This window comes from Electrona antarctica (genome assembly GCF_951216825.1).
Source record: "Electrona antarctica genome assembly, chromosome: 8".
In the NCBI taxonomy this organism is placed as follows: domain Eukaryota; kingdom Metazoa; phylum Chordata; class Actinopteri; order Myctophiformes; family Myctophidae; genus Electrona; species Electrona antarctica.
Window position 1 is genome coordinate 34,231,316 of NC_136789.1, and position 22,685 is coordinate 34,254,000.

A 22,685-nucleotide genomic window follows, 5' to 3' on the forward strand; every position below is an offset into this window, starting at 1 on the left:
CAGTACATTTCAAGCACAACTCAATACAAAAAAAATGTTAACTGTGAGTGGACGACCCAATAAAGCATTACACTTGTTTACAAGAGGGTCCACCTGGTTCAATTCATCAAAACATATTAGTACTGTATGTACAGTACAATATCCCCCCCACCCACCCCTTTTTCCCCTCACTGTATATGTTTTCTTTTCCCATTTTACCTCCTTTAATGATTTCCTGTTTTTTTTTCCTATATAGAAAAGACAAGTATATTTGTCTCCACCAGGCCGAAGGCATGGGGAGAGAGTATGTTTTGCACTCCGTCCGTCCGTGTGTGTGTGTCCGTCCGTCCGTCCGTCTGTGAACAGCTAATCTCCGGCACCGTTAACCCGGACGATGCCAAATTTTGCACACACACTCCCTGGATGCCAACGATGAACGTCTGCCCCAAAATTTCCAGAACGGCCTGTTATAGCGCCACCAGGAGGCCGCTTTGTGCAAAACAAGTTTTTGGACAGTACACCTACAGATTTTGTCCAAACATCACGCAAATTGGTACACAGTCTCTCTAGACGCCACATTGAGGCCATGGCATTTTTATGAAACAAACACTTTGAGTTTATATTCAGTGCAGAGAGTACCCTGGAGAAGCCTTGGTTTCCCTCAGAGAGTACCCTGGAGAAGCCTTGGTTTCCCTCAGAGAGTACCCTGGAGAAGCCTTGGTTTCCCTCAGAGAGTACCCTGGAGAAGCCTTGGTTTCCCTCAGAGAGTACCCTGGAGAAGCCTTGGTTTCCCTCAGAGAGTACCCTGGAGAAGCCTTGGTTTCCCTCAGAGAGTACCCTGGAGAAGCCTTGGTTTCCCTCAGAGAGTACCCTGGAGAAGCCTTGGTTTCCCTTAGAGAGTACCCTGGAGAAGCCTTGGTTTCCCTTAGAGAGTACCCTGGAGAAGCCTTGGTTTCCCTTAGAGAGTACCCTGGAGAAGCCTTGGTTTCCCTTAGAGAGTACCCTGGAGAAGCCTTGGTTTCCCTTAGAGAGTACCCTGGAGAAGCCTTGGTTTCCCTTAGAGAGTACCCTGGAGAAGCCTTGGTTTCCCTTAGAGAGTACCCTGGAGAAGCCTTGGTTTCCCTTAGAGAGTACCCTGGAGAAGCCTTGGTTTCCCTTAGAGAGTACCCTGGAGAAGCCTTGGTTTCCCTTAGAGAGTACCCTGGAGAAGCCTTGGTTTCCCTTAGAGAGTACCCTGGAGAAGCCTTGGTTTCCCTTAGAGAGTACCCTGGAGAAGCCTTGGTTTCCCTTAGAGAGTACCCTGGAGAAGCCTTGGTTTCCCTTAGAGAGTACCCTGGAGAAGCCTTGGTTTCCCTTAGAGAGTACCCTGGAGAAGCCTTGGTTTCCCTTAGAGAGTACCCTGGAGAAGCCTTGGTTTCCCTTAGAGAGTACCCTGGAGAAGCCTTGGTTTCCCTTAGAGAGTACCCTGGAGAAGCCTTGGTTTCCCTTAGAGAGTACCCTGGAGAAGCCTTGGTTTCCCTTAGAGAGTACCCTGGAGAAGCCTTGGTTTCCCTTAGAGAGTACCCTGGAGAAGCCTTGGTTTCCCTTAGAGAGTACCCTGGAGAAGCCTTGGTTTCCCTTAGAGAGTACCCTGGAGAAGCCTTGGTTTCCCTTAGAGAGTACCCTGGAGAAGCCTTGGTTTCCCTTAGAGAGTACCCTGGAGAAGCCTTGGTTTCCCTTAGAGAGTACCCTGGAGAAGCCTTGGTTTCCCTTAGAGAGTACCCTGGAGAAGCCTTGGTTTCCCTTAGAGAGTACCCTGGAGAAGCCTTGGTTTCCCTTAGAGAGTACCCTGGAGAAGCCTTGGTTTCCCTTAGAGAGTACCCTGGAGAAGCCTTGGTTTCCCTTAGAGAGTACCCTGGAGAAGCCTTGGTTTCCCTTAGAGAGTACCCTGGAGAAGCCTTGGTTTCCCTTAGAGAGTACCCTGGAGAAGCCTTGGTTTCCCTTAGAGAGTACCCTGGAGAAGCCTTGGTTTCCCTTAGAGAGTACCCTGGAGAAGCCTTGGTTTCCCTTAGAGAGTACCCTGGAGAAGCCTTGGTTTCCCTTAGAGAGTACCCTGGAGAAGCCTTGGTTTCCCTTAGAGAGTACCCTGGAGAAGCCTTGGTTTCCCTTAGAGAGTACCCTGGAGAAGCCTTGGTTTCCCTTAGAGAGTACCCTGGAGAAGCCTTGGTTTCCCTTAGAGAGTACCCTGGAGAAGCCTTGGTTTCCCTTAGAGAGTACCCTGGAGAAGCCTTGGTTTCCCTTAGAGAGTACCCTGGAGAAGCCTTGGTTTCCCTTAGAGAGTACCCTGGAGAAGCCTTGGTTTCCCTTAGAGAGTACCCTGGAGAAGCCTTGGTTTCCCTTAGAGAGTACCCTGGAGAAGCCTTGGTTTCCCTTAGAGAGTACCCTGGAGAAGCCTTGGTTTCCCTTAGAGAGTACCCTGGAGAAGCCTTGGTTTCCCTTAGAGAGTACCCTGGAGAAGCCTTGGTTTCCCTTAGAGAGTACCCTGGAGAAGCCTTGGTTTCCCTTAGAGAGTACCCTGGAGAAGCCTTGGTTTCCCTTAGAGAGTACCCTGGAGAAGCCTTGGTTTCCCTTAGAGAGTACCCTGGAGAAGCCTTGGTTTCCCTTAGAGAGTACCCTGGAGAAGCCTTGGTTTCCCTTAGAGAGTACCCTGGGGAAGCCTTGGTTTCCCTTAGAGAGTACCCTGGGGAAGCCTTGGTTTCCCTTAGAGAGTACCCTGGAGAAGCCTTGGTTTCCCTTAGAGAGTACCCTGGAGAAGCCTTGGTTTCCCTTAGAGAGTACCCTGGAGAAGCCTTGGTTTCCCTTAGAGAGTACCCTGGAGAAGCGTTGGTTTCCCTTAGAGAGTACCCTGGAGAAGCCTTGGTTTCCCTTAGAGAGTACCCTGGGGAAGCGTTGGTTTCCCTTAGAGAGTACCCTGGGGAAGCGTTGGTTTCCCTTAGAGAGTACCCTGGAGAAGCGTTGGTTTCCCTTAGAGAGTACCCTGGAGAAGCGTTGGTTTCCCTTAGAGAGTACCCTGGAGAAGCGTTGGTTTCCCTTATTCTCTGCGTCCTATTATAATAGGGATGTCCCGATCACGTTTTTTGGCTCCCGCGGTCCGATTCCGATCATTTGACAATTGACAAATATACACTTCTATATAGCAAAAAAAAAAAAAAACAGGAAATCATTAAAGGAGGTAAAATGGGAAAAGAAAACATATACAGTGAGGGGAAATATTGTACTGTTCATACAGTACTAATAGGCTTATTTAGCCCATTCAAAACAGGAACCTCTTTTGGTGTTTTAAGCATTGTGTTATACTTTAGCTGTTGTGTTATACTTTTGTGTTATACTTTAGCTACAAGCTCATTTGAAAAATCGTGAAAATGTGGCGCAAATCTTTGAATATAATGCTTTCACAGCGAACGTTTTTAACTCATATCTTTGCTTCTGGGGGGGGGGGGGGGGTCACTGGAACAACATATTGTCAGATGGGGATCGGCGGCCAAATACAGATAATTCTGGGGGTCCTTGACATGAAAAAGGTTGAGAACCACTGACATAGAAACATAGGTTTTTCAGAAAACTGTCAGTTTGAGTGTGTCGTGTCGTGTCATGAAGTCAGGACACATTTTTCATCTCACGAGTTTCATTATTAGATACGCGGCGTGCACACCGTGCACCCAGAAACACACACGACTGACTTGTCACTGCACGCACGACTGTCTGTCAACTGCACGCACACACGCACGACTGATCTGTCACTGCATGCACGCACGCACGCATCTCTCAATCATTCATCAAGATTCATAACACATTATTGTGAATGATCACCAGGCACGTGCACACATATACATCAAAGGGGGCTTCAGCCCCTGCCCCTTTTACCCGTCTGTAAAAACAACTGCCCTTTCCAGACCATGAATGCAGCATTTACTACATGGTGAAAGAAATATGCAAATGCCCTCCTCTCCTCTCCTCTCCTCTCCTCTCCTCTCCTCTCCTCTCCTCTCCTCTCCTCTCCTCTCCTCTCCTCTCCTCTCCTCTCCTCTCCTCTCCTCTCCTCTCCCCTCCTCTCCCCTCCCCTCCCCTCCCCTCCTCTCCTCTCCTCTCCTCTCCTCTCCTCTCCTCTCCTCTCCCCTCCTCTCCTCTCCTCTCCTCTCCTCTCCTCTCCTCTCCATGCCAGCAGCATTCAGGAGATATTTCCCCCTGAATGTCTCCTGAATGTGAACACTGTATTTTGCGCTGAACAAATTTGTTTATAAATCCATGTCGTTACACACACCGCATCTCCACTATAGCTAAAGAGTGCTGGGTTGCGCTCCCACAAAAATAGCTGATCTAAAAGCTTGTAGATCTGCTATTTTTGTCCAAAAAGTGCCCTCTTTCTTAACGGCCCGGGGATTTCAGCCCCTGCCTCTCGATCTTAACACTCTCTGCACGCCCCTGATGGTCACCAATAAGAACATGTAACGCCCCTGATGATCACCAATAACAACATGCATATCCTGCATCTCAAACCACTCATTCTGAAGGAGGGGTGGAGGGGAGGGTTGTGGGAGCGTTCGGTTCGGGAGGCATTGAACAGCACAGCACGCACGCCACACATGCCACGCACGCACGCGTGCCACGCACACCGCACAAGCACGCACGCACGCACGCACGCTGGCACGCACGCACGCACTGCGCATGGAACTTGTGTTGCAGCTCGAGCACAATCAATGTGTTAAAAAACTGTGGTTTTCAACCCTTCTCATATCAAGGCCCCATTATCAATTCGGCATTCATTTGAGCCACGTACGTACGGACTACGGACCACCATTTGATGACATTTAGCCTCAATTTAGCCTCAATATTTTTGTTGCGTAAGATTTTGTCCACAATTCCATGCTGATATATTGATGTTGGCATTGTTGGTTATACCATTAGGTATATAGAGATAACAGGCACACGTTGATCAAAAAAAATCTTCTACATTCTCTAATTGTGTATCTAAGACTTCTTGTAAATTAAGTATAGCCTAATGCAGACGTTCACCAATAATGTAACTATTGAGAGTGTCAAATGAAACCAAATGGACCCGTATATAGCCTAAGGGTCCATTTGGTTTCATTTCACACTCTCAAGAGTTAAAATCTAATAATAATTAAGGGTCCATGGGGGTCCCTGGACCACCTCCTCCAGCTATAGGACCCTATGGGGGTCCCTGGACCACCTCCTCCAGCTATAGGACCCTATGGGGGTCCCTGGACCCCCTCTTCCAGCTATAGGACCCTATGGGGGTCCCTGGACCACCTCCTCCAGCTATAGGACCACATGGGGGTCCCTGGACCACCTCCTCCAGCTATAGGACCCTATGGTGGTCCCTGGACCACCTCCTCCAGCTATAGGACCACATGGGGGTCCCCGGACCACCTCCTCCAGCTATAGGACCCTATGGGGGTCCCTGGACCACCTCCTCCAGCTATAGGACCCTATGGTGGTCCCTGGACCACCTCCTCCAGCTATAGGACCCTATGGGGGTCCCTGGACCACCTCCTCCAGCTATAGGACCACATGGGGGTCCCCGGACCACCTCCTCCAGCTATAGGACCCTATGGTGGTCCCTGGACCACCTCCTCCAGCTATAGGACCACATGGGGGTCCCCGGACCACCTCCTCCAGCTATAGGACCCTATGGGGGTCCCTGGACCACCTCCTCCAGCTATAGGACCACCTCCTCCAGCTATAGGACCCTATGGGGGTCCCTGGACCACCTCCTCCAGCTATAGGACCACATGGGGGTCCCTGGACCACCTCCTCCAGCTATAGGACCCTATGGGGGTCCCCGGACCACCTCCTCCAGCTATAGGACCACATGGGGGTCCCTGGACCACCTCCTCCAGCTATAGGACCACATGGTGGTCCCTGGACCACCTCCTCCAGCTATAGGACCCTATGGGGGTCCCTGGACCACTGGTGCATAAAACACTCTAGGCTGTTCATCTGCATAATGTTTAGAGACACCAGTCAGTGTCAAGGTGAAGGTGTGCAGCATGGATGTGTGTGTGTGTGTGTGTGTGTGTGTGTGTGTGTGTGTGTGTGTGTGTGTGTGTGTGTGTGTGTGTGTGTGTGTGTGTGTGTGTGTGTGTGTGTGTGTGTGTGTGATCGTGCATGGGGCCACATTAGGATCATGCCTGGACAGGACACGCACAGTGGAGAGATAAGACCGTGCACGATCAGCTGTATGCGTGTGCGCACCACGATAGCCTACCATCATTTAATAACGAAACAAAAAAACCCCGCCTTGTGTTATAATAATAATAATAATAATGGCATTTTAAATCATTCATAATGATTGATTATATTATCCTAATTAATTGATTAATAATAATAATAATAATTACCCCGTTTGCTCCTGCCGATCTGGCCCAGCTTGGGCGGCCGCTTGGTCCCCGTGGAGCCGCTGAAGAAGTTGTTGGTGTCCTGGAGGCGACAGGTGAACGAGAGGTGGTCCTCCCCGGCCTCCACGCTGCCGTAGTGGCTCAGCTTGTCTTCGCTGAACGGCAGCACTTCCGACATTATTTATTATTCCTCCTTCCACACAAAGCAGCTTGTGTTGTTGTTATAATGTGGCGTCTTTCTTTGTGTCACCAAGAAAGACGCACCGTTCACCACCACGACACAAAACAAAATGAAACCAGACGATATCTAGGGACGTATAGCCGCTATATCAGTCTGGCGTACGTTGTTATAAAACAATTACACAACCAATAAGAAAAGGAAAAGAAAAGAAATGCTGTCTGTGACGGTTGACACGATCTCTAAGATCCCCCCCGATCCGTTCGCCAGCGGCGCGTGCCTGCCGTGCCCAAGAAAAATAAAAAAATAAAATTAATAATAGCCTACAAAATTAAAAATTAAAATTAAAATTAAAATCTCCTCAGTTTATCCAACGATCGACGACGAGCCTCGCCAACATTATTCAGAATATTTCCAATGCATTCTTTAATTCAACCGTCCGTGGCCGTGCGTATTTATGTCCGTTGGAAATGGAGGCGCCTCTCCCTGCCTGCACACCGACCGAGCCGCGGACCCACACGGACCCCTGCCTGCCTGCACACCGAGCCGAGCCCCGGACCCACACGGACGGACGGGATCGAGCGCCCGCTGGTTCGGAGCGGCTGGTGGGCTGGACCACGGGCTAGCCTGGACTCACTGGACTGGACTCGATGATCGTCGCACGTCGGAAAAATAGTGAGGAGAATGAAATGCAAATTATGGGGGAGCGATGCAAAACCCGGAGACGGGGAAGGGCTGCTGGATGGATGGATGGATGGATGGATCAGGTGGTGGTTCAGTCATGGACTGGTGCACCCCACCCACCCCGGTCCGGTCCGTGATTGTTATACTCAAAAGGCTAAAATGCATATTACATCAAATATATCGATATTGCAATAATAGCCACACAATATAGTCATTTAAACTCATCAGTCATGGCTGCCCAAATAATATATAGTGCGGATTGGGGGAACATTTCATATATGTAGCCTATATATTTCTATCATCTATCATATTATCATTTGGTAGCCTATTATTATTATTATTATTATTATTATTATTATCATTATGCATTTTGTAGATTTGTTTTGTTGGTGTTGTGTGGAAGTGGAACTGCTGACACCTCGCCAGGGGATGGCAGCAGTGTTCTCTCAGGGCAGGTCATAGCCTGCACCAGGAGAGGGCAACTTTGAAGATGGAGTGTCCACACTCACTCCAGAGGGCCATTATAGTTCCACACTCACTCCAGAGGGCCACTATAGTTCCACACTCACTCCAGAGGGCCACTATAGTTCCACACTCACTCCACTATATATAGTGGCCCTCTGGAGTGAGTGTGGAACTATAGTTCCACACTCACTCCACAGGACCTGGACAACACCTGGGGGTCTATTAGAGTAATGTTAACTCCATAGACGCATACAAAACACTTGGGGGTCTATTAGAGTAATGTTAACTCCATAGACGCATACAAAACACCTGGGGGTCTATTACAATTTACAATTTACAATTTAGGCATTTAGCAGAGCGACTTACAATAAGCAAGAACAAAAAGCATGGGAATACATCACATATGTAAAAATGCATTTATCGCGAAACATGCGTAAGCTAAGAACGTGGCTAGAACATATCTATATAATGACACTATACATATAAACTATAACTAGAACATATCTATATAATGACACTATACATATAAACTACACATATATGCTATACTATGCTGTACATATATACTATGAAGTGCTATGAAGTGCTATTAGAGTAATGTTAACTCCATAGAGACACATACAAAACACTTGGGGGTCTATTAGAGTAATGTTAACTCCATAGACACATACAAAAAACCTGGGGGTCTATTAGAGTAATGTTAACTCCATAGAGACACATACAAAACACCTGGGGGTCTATTAGAGTAATGTTAACTCCATAGAGACACATACAAAACACCTGGGGGTCTATTAGAGTAATGTTAACTCCATAGAGACACATACAAAACACCTGGGGGTCTATTAGAGTAATGTTAACTCCATAGAGACACATACAAAACACCTGGGGGTCTATTAGAGTAATGTTAACTCCATAGACACATGCAAAACACCTGGGGGTCTATTAGAGTAATGTTAACTCCATAGACACATACAAAACACCTGGGGGTCTATTAGAGTAATGTTAATTCCATAGACACATACAAAACACCTGGGGGTCTATTAGAGTAATGTTAACTCCATAGACACATACAAAACACCTGGGGGTCTATTAGAGTAATGTTAACTCCATAGAGACACATACAAAACACCTGGGGGTCTATTAGAGTAATGTTAACTCCATAGAGACACATACAAAACACCTGGGGGTCTATTAGAGTAATGTTAACTCCATAGAGACACATACAAAACACCTGGGGGTCTATTAGAGTAATGTTAACTCCATAGACACATGCAAAACACCTGGGGGTCTATTAGAGTAATGTTAACTCCATAGACACATACAAAACACCTGGGGGTCTATTAGAGTAATGTTAACTCCATAGACACATACAAAACACCTGGGGGTCTATTAGAGTAATGTTAATTCCATAGACACATACAAAACACCTGGGGGTCTATTAGAGTAATGTTAACTCCATAGACACATACAAAACACCTGGGGGTCTATTAGAGTAATGTTAACTCCATAGACACATGCAAAACACCTGGGGGTCTAATAGAGTAATGTTAACTCCATAGACACATGCAAAACACCTGGGGGTCTATTAGAGTAATGTTAACTCCATAGACACATACAAAACACCTGGGGGTCTAATAGAGTAATGTTAACTCCATAGACACATACACAACACCTGGGGGTCTATTAGAGTAATGTTAACTCCATAGACACATACAAAACACCTGGGGGTCTATTAGAGTCATGTTAACTCCATAGACACATACAAAACACCTGGGGGTCTATTAGAGTAATGTTAACTCCATAGACACATACAAAACCCCTGGGGGTCTATTAGAGTAATGTTAACTAGACACATACACAACACCTGGGGGTCTATTAGAGTAATGTTAACTAGACACATACACAACACCTGGGGGTCTATTAGAGTAATGTTAACTAGACACATACACAACACCTGGGGGTCTATTAGAGTAATGTTAACTCCATAGACACATACAAAACACCTGGGGGTCTATTAGAGTAATGTTAACTAGACACATACACAACACCTGGGGGTCTATTAGAGTCATGTTAACTCCATAGACACATACAAAACACCTGGGGGTCTATTAGAGTCATGTTAACTCCATAGACACATACAGAACACCTGGGGGTCTATTAGAGTCATGTTAACTCCATAGACACATACAAAACACCTGGGGGTCTATTAGAGTAATGTTAACTCCATAGACACATACAAAACACCTGGGGGTCTATTAGAGTCATGTTAACTCCATAGACACATACAAAACACCTGGGGGTCTATTAGAGTAATGTTAACTCCATAGACACATACAAAACACCTGGGGGTCTATTAGAGTAATGTTAACTCCATAGACACATACAAAACACCTGGGGGTCTATTAGAGTAATGTTAACTCCATAGACACATACACAACACCTGGGGGTCTATTAGAGTCATGTTAACTCCATAGACACATACAAAACACCTGGGGGTCTATTAAAGTAATGTTAACTCCATAGAGACACATACAAAACACCTGGGGGTCTATTATAGTAATGTTAACTCCATAGACACATACAAAACACCTGGGGGTCTAATAGAGTAATGTTAACTCCATAGAGACATACAGAACACCTGGGGGTCTATTAGAGTAATGTTAACTCCATAGACACATACAAAACACCTGGGGGTCTATTAGAGTAATGTTAACTCCATAGACACATACAAAACACCTGGGGGTCTATTAGAGTCATGTTAACTCCATAGACACATACAAAACACCTGGGGTCTATTAGAGTAATGTTAACTCCATAGACACATACAAAACACCTGGGGGTCTATTAGAGTAATGTTAACTCCATAGACACATACAAAACACCTGGGGGTCTATTAGAGTCATGTTAACTCCATAGACACATACACAACACCTGGGGGTCTATTAGAGTCATGTTAACTCCATAGACACATACAAAACACCTGGGGGTCTATTAGAGTAATGTTAACTCCATAGACACATACAAAACACCTGGGGGTCTATTAGAGTAATGTTAACTCCATAGACACATACAAAACACCTGGGGGTCTATTAGAGTCATGTTAACTCCATAGACACATACAAAACACCTGGGGGTCTATTAGAGTAATGTTAACTCCATAGACACATACAAAACACCTGGGGGTCTATTAGAGTAATGTTAACTCCATAGACACATACAAAACACCTGGGGGTCTATTAGAGTAATGTTAACTCCATAGACACATACAAAACACCTGGGGGTCTATTAGAGTAATGTTAACTCCATAGACACATACAAAACACCTGGGGGTCTATTAGAGTAATGTTAACTCCATAGACACATACAAAACACCTGGGGGTCTATTAGAGTCATGTTAACTCCATAGACACATACACAACACCTGGGGGTCTATTAGAGTAATGTTAACTCCATAGACACATACAAAACACCTGGGGGTCTATTAGAGTAATGTTAACTTAAGTTCCAGTTCCCGCACCCAGCTCTGCATGTTCTCAACAGCAGGAGATTATAAAACTAATCTATCTCCTCCTATAAACGCCCTGCAGTGAATGGAAGACGTTGTGGTGCAATGCTCTACAGGTTGGTGGTGGTATTGCACCTGTATCGGTTCACACTTTAATCACATTCACTTCACAGCTCAAGGGAGGCTTTTCGTTTCACTTTTCCAGATCTCTCATGACGAGGGTTTGGTGACTGAGGGATTAAAGTGAACGGGGAATTAAGCCGGATTTAGAACCGAGTTTTGCCGACCATGCAGTGTCGCGCGGCGCAACCTGAAAATACCAGATCTACAACAACATCTTGTAAGATCTGCTAATTTCCCCTGCATGACTGAACCAGTCCTGCACCAATAGATCAGACATTAGAGGGTTTACTAGATTCTACCAGGGAAGGACTTAGCTCTGGTCCATAGCTCTAATGCTCTGGTCCATAGCTCTAATGCTCTGATCCATAGCTCTAATGCTCTGCTCCATAGCTCTAATGCTCTGTAGCTCTAATGCTCTGTTCATAGCTCTAATGCTCTGGTCCATAGCTCTAATGCTCTGGTCCATAGCTCTAATGCTCTGATCCATAGCTCTAATGCTCTGGTCCATAGGTCCATAGCTCTAATGCTCTGGTCCATAGCTCTAATGCTACCAGGCAGTGAGGGAAGGACTTAGCTCTGGTCCATAGCTCTAATGCTCTGATCCATAGCTCTAATGCTCTGATCCATAGCTCTAATGCTCTGGTCCATAGCTCTAATGCTCTGGTCCATAGCTCTAATGCTCTGGTCCATAGCTCTAATGCTCTGGTCCATAGCTCTAATGCTCTGGTCCATAGCTCTAATGCTCTGCTCCATAGCTCTAATGCTCTGGTCCATAGCTCTAATGCTCTGTTCCATAGCTCTAATGCTCTGATCCATAGCTCTAATGCTCTGGTCCATAGCTCTAATGCTCTGTTCCATAGCTCTAATGTCACCAGGCAGTGAGGGAAGGACCTCTGGTCCATAGCTCTAATGCCACCAGGCAGTGAGGGAAGGACTTAGCTCTGGTCCATAGCTCTAATGCTACCAGGCAGTGAGGGAAGGACCTCTGGTCCATAGCTCTAATGCCACCAGGCAGTGAGGGAAGGACCTCTGGTCCATAGCTCTAATGCCACCAGGCAGTGAGGGAAGGACCTCTGGTCCATAGCTCTAATGCCACCAGACAGTGAGGGAAGGACCTCTGGTCCATAGCTCTAATGCTACCAGGCAGTGAGGGAAGGACCTCTGGTCCATAGCTCTAATGCTACCAGGAAGTGAGGGAAGGACCTCTGGTCAATAGCTCTAATGCCACCAGGCAGTGAGGGAAGGACTTAGCTCTGGTCCATAGCTCTAATGCCACCAGGCAGTGAGGGAAGGACCTCTGGTCCATAGCTCTAATGCCACCAGACAGTGAGGGAAGGACCTCTGGTCCATAGCTCTAATGCTACCAGGCAGTGAGGGAAGGACCTCTGGTCCATAGCTCTAATGCTACTAGGCAGTGAGGGAAGGACCTCTGGTCCATAACTCTAATGCTCTGGTCCATAGCTCTAATGCTCTGGTCCATAGCTCTAATGCCACCAGGCAGTGAGGGAAGGACCTCTGATCCATAGCTCTAATGCCACCAGGCAGTGAGGAAAGGACTTAGCTCTGGTCCATAGCTCTAATGCCACCAGGCAGTGAGGAAAGGACTTAGCTCTGGTCCATAGCTCTAATGCTACCAGGCAGTGAGGGAAGGACTTAGCTCTGGTCCATAGCTCTAATGCCACCAGGCAGTGAGGGAATGACCTAGCTCTGGTCCATAGCTCTAATGCTCTGGTCCATAGCTCTAATGCCACCAGGCAGTGAGGGAAGGACCTCTGGTCCATAGCTCTAATGCTCTGGTCCATAGCTCTAATGCCACCAGGCAGTGAGGGAATGACCTAGCTCTGGTCCATAGCTCTAATGCCACCAGGCAGTGAGGGAAGGACCTCTGGTCCATAGCTCTAATGCTCTGGTCCATAGCTCTAATGCTCTGGTCCATAGCTCTAATGCCACCAGGCAGTGAGGGAAGGACTTAGCTCTGGTCCATAGCTCTAATGCTCTGGTCCATAGCTCTAATGCTCTGTTCCATAGCTCTAATGCCACCAGGCAGTGAGGGAAGGACCTCTGGTCCATAGCTCTAATGCTACCAGGCAGTGAGGGAAGGACCTCTGGTCCATAGCTCTAATGCTCTGGTCCATAGCTCTAATGCCACCAGGCAGTGAGGGAAGGACCTCTGGTCCATAGCTCTAATGCTCTGGTCCATAGCTCTAATGCTACCAGGCAGTGAGGGAAGGACCTAGCTCTGGTCCATAGCTCTAATGCCACCTGGCAGTGAGGGAAGGACCTCTGGTCCATAGCTCTAATGCTACCAGGCAGTGAGGGAAGGACCTCTGGTCCATAGCTCTAATGCTACCAGGCAGTGAGGGGAGGACTTAGCTCTGGTCCATAGCTCTAATGCCACCAGGCAGTGAGGGAAGGACTTAGCTCTGGTCCATAGCTCTAATGCTACTAGGCAGTGAGGGAAGGACTTAGCTCTGGTCCATAGCTCTAATGCCACCAGGCAGTGAGGGAAGGACCTCTGGTCCATAGCTCTAATGCTACCAGGAAGTGAGGGAAGGACCTCTGGTCCATAGCTCTAATGCCACCAGGCAGTGAGGGAAGGACCTCTGGTCCATAGCTCTAATGCTACCAGGCAGTGAGGGAAGGACCTCTGGTCCATAGCTCTAATGCCACCAGGCAGTGAGGGAAGGACCTCTGATCCATAGCTCTAATGCCACCAGGCAGTGAGGGAAGGACCTCTGGTCCATAGCTCTAATGCTACCAGGTAGTGAGGGAAGGACTTAGCTCTGATCCATAGCTCTAATGCTCTGGTCCATAGCTCTAATGCTCTGGTCCATAGCTCCAATGCTCTGGTCTATAGCTCTAATGCCACCAGGCAGTGAGGGAAGGACTTAGCTCTGGTCCATAGCTCTAATGCGCTGGTCCATAGCTCTAATGCTCTGGTCCATAGCTCTAATGCCACCAGGCAGTGAGGGAAGGACTAAGCTCTGGTCCATAGCTCTAATGCCACCAGGCAGTGAGGGAAGGACTTAGCTCTGGTCCATAGCTCTAATGCTCTGTTCCATAGCTCTAATGCTCTGGTCCATAGCTCTAATGCCACCAGGCAGTGAGGGAAGGACTAAGCTCTGGTCCATAGCTCTAATGCCACCAGGCAGTGAGGGAAGGACTTAGCTCTGGTCCATAGCTCTAATGCTCTGATCCATAGCTCTAATGCTCTGGTCCATAGCTCTAATGCTCTGGTCCATAGCTCTAATGCTCTGTCCATAGCTCTAATGCCACCAGGCAGTGAAGGAAGGACTTAGCTCTCGTCCATAGCTCTAATGCTCTGGTCCATAGCTCTAATGCTCTGGTCCATAGCTCTAATGCCACCAGGCAGTGAGGGAAGGACTAAGCTCTGGTCCATAGCTCTAATGCCACCAGGCAGTGAGGGAAGGACTTAGCTCTGGTCCATAGCTCTAATGCTCTGGTCCATAGCTCTAATGCTACCAGGTAGTGAGGGAAGGACTTAGCTCTGGTCCATAGCTCTAATGCCACCAGGCAGTGAGGGAAGGACTTAGCTCTGGTCCATAGCTCTAATGCTACCAGGCAGTGAGGGAAGGACTTAGCTCTGGTCCATAGCTCTAATGCCACCAGGCAGTGAGGGAAGGACCTCTGGTCCATAGCTCTAATGCCACCAGGCAGTGAGGGAAGGACCTCTGGTCCATAGCTCTAATGCCACCAGGCAGTGAGGGAAGGACCTCTGGTCCATAGCTCTAATGCCACCAGGCAGTGAGGGAAGGACCTCTGGTCCATAGCTCTAATGCTACCAGGCAGTGAGGGAAGGACTTAGCTCTGGTCCATAGCTCTAATGCTACCAGGCAGTGAGGGAAGGACCTCTGGTCCATAGCTCTAATGCCACCAGGCAGTGAGGGAAGGACCTCTGGTCCATAGCTCTAATGCTACCAGGCAGTGAGGGAAGGACTTAGCTCTGGTCCATAGCTCTAATGCTCTGTTCCATAGCTCTAATGCTCTGGTCCATAGCTCTAATGCCACCAGGCAGTGAGGGAAGGACTAAGCTCTGGTCCATAGCTCTAATGCCACCAGGCAGTGAGGGAAGGACTTAGCTCTGGTCCATAGCTCTAATGCTCTGATCCATTGCTCTAATGCTCTGGTCCATAGCTCTAATGCTCTGGTCCATAGCTCTAATGCTCTGGTCCATAGCTCTAATGCCACCAGGCAGTGAAGGAAGGACTTAGCTCTCGTCCATAGCTCTAATGCTCTGGTCCATAGCTCTAATGCTCTGGTCCATAGCTCTAATGCCACCAGGCAGTGAGGGAAGGACTAAGCTCTGGTCCATAGCTCTAATGCCACCAGGCAGTGAGGGAAGGACTTAGCTCTGGTCCATAGCTCTAATGCTCTGATCCATAGCTCTAATGCTCTGATCCATAGCTCTAATGCTCTGGTCCATAGCTCTAATGCTCTGGTCCATAGCTCTAATGCCACCAGGCAGTGAAGGAAGGACTTAGCTCTCGTCCATAGCTCTAATGCTCTGGTCCATAGCTCTAATGCTCTGGTCCATAGCTCTAATGCTCTGGTCCATAGCTCTAATGCCACCAGGCAGTGAGGGAAGGACCTCTGGTCCATAGCTCTAATGCTACCAGGCAGTGAGGGAAGGACCTCTGGTCCATAGCTCTAATGCTACCAGGCAGTGAGGGAAGGACCTCTGGTTCATAGCTCTAATGCTACCAGGTAGTGAGGGAAGGACTTAGCTCTGGTCCATAGCTCTAATGCTACCAGGTAGTGAGGGAAGGACTTAGCTCTGGTCCATAGCTCTAATGCCACCAGGCAGTGAGGGAAGGACTTAGCTCTGGTCCATAGCTCTAATGCCACCAGGCAGTGAGGGAAGGACTAAGCTCTGGTCCATAGCTCTAATGCCACCAGGCAGTGAGGGAAGGACCTCTGGTCCATAGCTCTAATGCTACCAGGAAGTGAGGGAAGGACCTCTGGTCCATAGCTCTAATGCTACCAGGCAGTGAGGGAAGGACCTCTGGTCCATAGCTCTAATGCTACCAGGCAGTGAGGGAAGGACCTCTGGTCCATAGCTCTAATGCCACCAGGCAGTGAGGGAAGGACTTAGCTCTGGTCCATAGCTCTAATGCTACTAGGCAGTGAGGGAAGGACCTCTGGTCCATAGCTCTAATGCTACCAGGCAGTGAGGGAAGGACCTCTGGTCCATAGCTCTAATGCCACCAGGCAGTGAGGGAAGGACTTAGCTCTGGTCCATAGCTCTAATGCTACTAGGCAGTGAGGGAAGGACCTCTGGTCCATAGCTCTAATGCTACCAGGCAGTGAGGGAAGGACCTCTGGTCCATAGTTCTAATGCCACCAGGCAGTGAGGGAAGGACCTCTGGTCCATAGCTCTAATGCCACCAGGCAGTGAGGGAAGGACCTCTGGTCCATAGCTCTAATGCTACCAGGCAGTGAGGGAAGGACCTCTGGTCCATAGCTCTAATGCCACCAGGCAGTGAGGGAAGGACTTAGCTCTGGTCCATAGCTCTAATGCCACCAGGCAGTGAGGGAAGGACTTAGCTCTGGTCCATAGCTCTAATGCTACCAGGCAGTGAGGAAGGACCTCTGGTCCATAGCTCTAATGCCACCAGGCAGTGAGGGAAGGACTTAGCTCTGGTCCATAGCTCTAATGCCACCAGGCAGTGAGGGAAGGACTTAGCTCTGGTCCATAGCTCTAATAATAATAATAATAATAATAAAACTTTATTTGTATAGCACCTTTCATGACATGAAATGCAGCTCAAAGTGCTTTACACAAAAAAGAAAAGAAAAGCAGGGCATAAACAATACAGTGAGGACATGAATAACATCTTTTTAAAAAGACAGATAAATCAATTAAAAGCAAGGGTGTAAAAGTGGGTCTTGAGCTGAGCTTTAAAAATGTCTACAGAGGCTGCCTGTCGAAGGTACAGTGGGAGTTTGTTCCACACCGTCGGCCCGTAGAAGCAAAAAGCTGCTTCCCCGTATTTTTTAGTTGCCATTTTTTTAGGCAAAGCGAGCAGGCCAGCAGTGGAAGACCTTAGGGGGCGGTTTGGGACATATTTCGGCAGGCAGTCATGTAGGTAGGAAGGTGCGAGACCATTGAGAGCTTTATAAACAAGTAAAATAATTTTAAAATCAATCCTAAAAACAACCGGAAGCCAGTGCAATGAGGCCAAGACTGGAGTAATATGTTCTCTCATCTTAGTTCTAGTTAAGACTCTGGCTGCTGCATTTTGGACAAGTTGTAATCTGTCAGTTGATTTCTTAGGCAATCCAGAAAAAAGTGCATTGCAGTAATCAAGCCGAGAAAAAACAAAGGCGTGGATTAGCGTTTTTGCATCGTCCAGTGACAAATAGGCTCTGATTCGTGCAATATTTCTAAGATGAAAAAAGGCAATCTTGGTAACATGATTAATGTGTGAATTAAAATTCAGTTCAGAATCAATAGTGATCCCCAAGTTCTTTACTGTACTGTTACTTTCTACAGTCAGGTTGCCAAGTCTGCTTTTTATCGATTCTTTCTGCTCACTAGAACCGATTATGGTTCTAGTCACTGCCACCAGGCAGTGAGGGAAGGACTTAGCTCTGGTCCATAGCTCTAATGCTACCAGGCAGTGAGGGAAGGACCTCTGGTCCATAGCTCTAATGCCACCAGGCAGTGAGGGAAGGACCTCTGGTCCATAGCTCTAATGCTACCAGGCAGTGAGGGAAGGACTTAGCTCTGGTCCATAGCTCTAATGCTACCAGGCAGTGAGGGAAGGACTTAGCTCTGGTCCATAGCTCTAATGCTCTGGTCCATAGCTCTAATGCCACCAGGCAGTGAGGGAAGGACCTCTGGTCCATAGCTCTAATGCTACCAGGCAGTGAGGGAATGACTTAGCTCTGGTCCATAGCTCTAATGCCACCAGGCAGTGAGGGAAGGACCTCTGGTCCATAGCTCTAATGCTACCAGGCAGTGAGGGAAGGACCTCTGGTCCATAGCTCTAATGCCACCAGGCAGTGAGGGAAGGACTTAGCTCTGGTCCATAGCTCTAATGCCACCAGGCAGTGAGGGAAGGACTTAGCTCTGGTCCATAGCTCTAATGCTACCAGGCAGTGAGGGAAGGACCTCTGATCCATAGCTCTAATGCCACCAGGCAGTGAGGGAAGGACTTAGCTCTGGTCCATAGCTCTAATGCCACCAGGCAGTGAGGGAAGGACTTAGCTCTGGTCCATAGCTCTAATGCTACCAGGCAGTGAGGGAAGGACCTCTGGTCCATAGCTCTAATGCCACCAGGCAGTGAGGGAAGGACTTAGCTCTGGTCCATAGCTCTAATGCCACCAGGCAGTGAGGGAAGGACTTAGCTCTGGTCCATAGCTCTAATGCTACCAGGCAGTGAGGGAAGGACCTCTGGTCCATAGCTCTAATGCCACCAGGCAGTGAGGGAAGGACTTAGCTCTGGTCCATAGCTCTAATGCTACCAGGCAGTGAGGGAAGGACTTAGCTCTGGTCCATAGCTCTAATGCCACCAGGCAGTGAGGGAAGGACCTCTGGTCCATAGCTCTAATGCCACCAGGCAGTGAGGGAAGGACCTCTGGTCCATAGCTCTAATGCCACCAGGCAGTGAGGGAAGGACCTCTGGTCCATAGCTCTAATGCCACCAGGCAGTGAGGGAAGGACCTCTGGTCCATAGCTCTAATGCTACCAGGCAGTGAGGGAAGGACTTAGCTCTGGTCCATAGCTCTAATGCTACCAGGCAGTGAGGGAAGGACCTCTGGTCCATAGCTCTAATGCCACCAGGCAGTGAGGGAAGGACCTCTGGTCCATAGCTCTAATGCTACCAGGCAGTGAGGGAATGACTTAGCTCTGGTCCATAGCTCTAATGCCACCAGGCAGTGAGGGAAGGACCTCTGGTCCATAGCTCTAATGCTACCAGGCAGTGAGGGAAGGACCTCTGGTCCATAGCTCTAATGCCACCAGGCAGTGAGGGAAGGACTTAGCTCTGGTCCATAGCTCTAATGCTACCAGGCAGTGAGGGAAGGACCTCTGGTCCATAGCTCTAATGCCACCAGGCAGTGAGGGAAGGACCTCTGGTCCATAGCTCTAATGCCACCAGGCAGTGAGGGAAGGACCTCTGGTCCATAGCTCTAATGCCACCAGGCAGTGAGGGAAGGACCTCTGGTCCATAGCTCTAATGCCACCAGGCAGTGAGGGAAGGACCTCTGGTCCATAGCTCTAATGCCACTAGGCAGTGAGGGAAGGACTTAGCTCTGGTCCATAGCTCTAATGCCACCAGGCAGTGAGGGAAGGACTTAGCTCTGGTCCATAGCTCTAATGCTACCAGGCAGTGAGGGAAGGACCTCTGGTCCATAGCTCTAATGCCACCAGGCAGTGAGGGAAGGACCTCTGTTCCATAGCTCTAATGCCACTAGGCAGTGAGGTAAGGACCTCTGGTCCATAGCTCTAATGCTCTGGTCCATAGCTCTAATGCTACCAGGCAGTGAGGGAAGGACCTCTGGTCCATAGCTCTAATGCCACCAGGCAGTGAGGGAAGGACCTCTGGTCCATAGCTCTAATGCCACCAGGCAGTGAGGGAAGGACCTCTGGTCCATAGCTCTAATGCTACCAGGAAGTGAGGGAAGGACCTCTGGTCCATAGCTCTAATGCCACCAGGCAGTGAGGGAAGGACCTCTGGTCCATAGCTCTAATGCCACCAGGCAGTGAGGGAAGGACCTCTGGTCCATAGCTCTAATGCTACCAGGCAGTGAGGGAAGGACCTCTGGTCCATAGCTCTAATGCTACCAGGAAGTGAGGGAAGGACCTCTGGTCCATAGCTCTAATGCTACCAGGAAGTGAGGGAAGGACCTCTAGTCCATAGCTCTAATGCTACCAGGCAGTGAGGGAAGGACCTCTGGTCCATAGCTCTAATGCCACCAGACAGTGAGGGAAGGACCTCTGGTCCATAGCTCTAATGCTACCAGGAAGTGAGGGAAGGACCTCTGGTCCATAGCTCTAATGCTACCAGACAGTGAGGGAAGGACTTAGCTCTGGTCCATAGCTCTAATGCCACCAGGCAGTGAGGGGAGGACTTAGCTCTGGTCCATAGCTCTAATGCTACTAGGCAGTGAGGGAAGGACCTCTGGTCCATAGCTCTAATGCTACCAGGCAGTGAGGGAAGGACCTCTGGTCCATAGCTCTAATGCCACCAGACAGTGAGGGAAGGACCTCTGGTCCATAGCTCTAATGCTACCAGGAAGTGAGGGAAGGACCTCTGGTCCATAGCTCTAATGCTACCAGACAGTGAGGGAAGGACTTAGCTCTGGTCCATAGCTCTAATGCCACCAGGCAGTGAGGGGAGGACTTAGCTCTGGTCCATAGCTCTAATGCTACTAGGCAGTGAGGGAAGGACCTCTGGTCCATAGCTCTAATGCCACCAGGCAGTGAGGGAAGGACCTCTGGTCCATAGCTCTAATGCTACCAGGCAGTGAGGGAAGGACTTAGCTCTGGTCCATAGCTCTAATGCTACCAGGCAGTGAGGGAAGGACTTAGCTCTGGTCCATAGCTCTAATGCTCTGGTCCATAGCTCTAATGCCACCAGGCAGTGAGGGAAGGACCTCTGGTCCATAGCTCTAATGCTACCAGGCAGTGAGGGAATGACTTAGCTCTGGTCCATAGCTCTAATGCCACCAGGCAGTGAGGGAAGGACCTCTGGTCCATAGCTCTAATGCTACCAGGCAGTGAGGGAAGGACCTCTGGTCCATAGCTCTAATGCCACCAGGCAGTGAGGGAAGGACTTAGCTCTGGTCCATAGCTCTAATGCCACCAGGCAGTGAGGGAAGGACTTAGCTCTGGTCCATAGCTCTAATGCTACCAGGCAGTGAGGGAAGGACCTCTGATCCATAGCTCTAATGCCACCAGGCAGTGAGGGAAGGACTTAGCTCTGGTCCATAGCTCTAATGCCACCAGGCAGTGAGGGAAGGACTTAGCTCTGGTCCATAGCTCTAATGCTACCAGGCAGTGAGGGAAGGACCTCTGGTCCATAGCTCTAATGCCACCAGGCAGTGAGGGAAGGACTTAGCTCTGGTCCATAGCTCTAATGCCACCAGGCAGTGAGGGAAGGACTTAGCTCTGGTCCATAGCTCTAATGCTACCAGGCAGTGAGGGAAGGACCTCTGGTCCATAGCTCTAATGCCACCAGGCAGTGAGGGAAGGACTTAGCTCTGGTCCATAGCTCTAATGCTACCAGGCAGTGAGGGAAGGACTTAGCTCTGGTCCATAGCTCTAATGCCACCAGGCAGTGAGGGAAGGACCTCTGGTCCATAGCTCTAATGCCACCAGGCAGTGAGGGAAGGACCTCTGGTCCATAGCTCTAATGCCACCAGGCAGTGAGGGAAGGACCTCTGGTCCATAGCTCTAATGCCACCAGGCAGTGAGGGAAGGACCTCTGGTCCATAGCTCTAATGCTACCAGGCAGTGAGGGAAGGACTTAGCTCTGGTCCATAGCTCTAATGCTACCAGGCAGTGAGGGAAGGACCTCTGGTCCATAGCTCTAATGCCACCAGGCAGTGAGGGAAGGACCTCTGGTCCATAGCTCTAATGCTACCAGGCAGTGAGGGAATGACTTAGCTCTGGTCCATAGCTCTAATGCCACCAGGCAGTGAGGGAAGGACCTCTGGTCCATAGCTCTAATGCTACCAGGCAGTGAGGGAAGGACCTCTGGTCCATAGCTCTAATGCCACCAGGCAGTGAGGGAAGGACTTAGCTCTGGTCCATAGCTCTAATGCTACCAGGCAGTGAGGGAAGGACCTCTGGTCCATAGCTCTAATGCCACCAGGCAGTGAGGGAAGGACCTCTGGTCCATAGCTCTAATGCCACCAGGCAGTGAGGGAAGGACCTCTGGTCCATAGCTCTAATGCCACCAGGCAGTGAGGGAAGGACCTCTGGTCCATAGCTCTAATGCCACCAGGCAGTGAGGGAAGGACCTCTGGTCCATAGCTCTAATGCCACTAGGCAGTGAGGGAAGGACTTAGCTCTGGTCCATAGCTCTAATGCCACCAGGCAGTGAGGGAAGGACTTAGCTCTGGTCCATAGCTCTAATGCTACCAGGCAGTGAGGGAAGGACCTCTGGTCCATAGCTCTAATGCCACCAGGCAGTGAGGGAAGGACCTCTGTTCCATAGCTCTAATGCCACTAGGCAGTGAGGTAAGGACCTCTGGTCCATAGCTCTAATGCTCTGGTCCATAGCTCTAATGCTACCAGGCAGTGAGGGAAGGACCTCTGGTCCATAGCTCTAATGCCACCAGGCAGTGAGGGAAGGACCTCTGGTCCATAGCTCTAATGCCACCA

At 49.1% G+C, this 22,685-nt stretch overlaps 1 protein-coding gene across 1 annotated transcript in view; it reads right to left on the reverse strand.

The window, feature by feature from the left end:
- Window positions 1–6,555, reverse strand: part of camk2n1a (calcium/calmodulin dependent protein kinase II inhibitor 1a) — a gene marked incomplete at both ends in the record, with an annotated part of 17,142 nt that extends 10,587 nt beyond the window's left edge. The window contains one exon of the mRNA XM_079508123.1: window positions 6,381–6,555. Within this exon, the coding sequence (XP_079364249.1) occupies window positions 6,381–6,555 (175 nt within the window). The remainder of the gene's footprint in view (window positions 1–6,380) is intronic.
- Window positions 6,556–22,685: the final 16,130 nt, after the last annotated feature.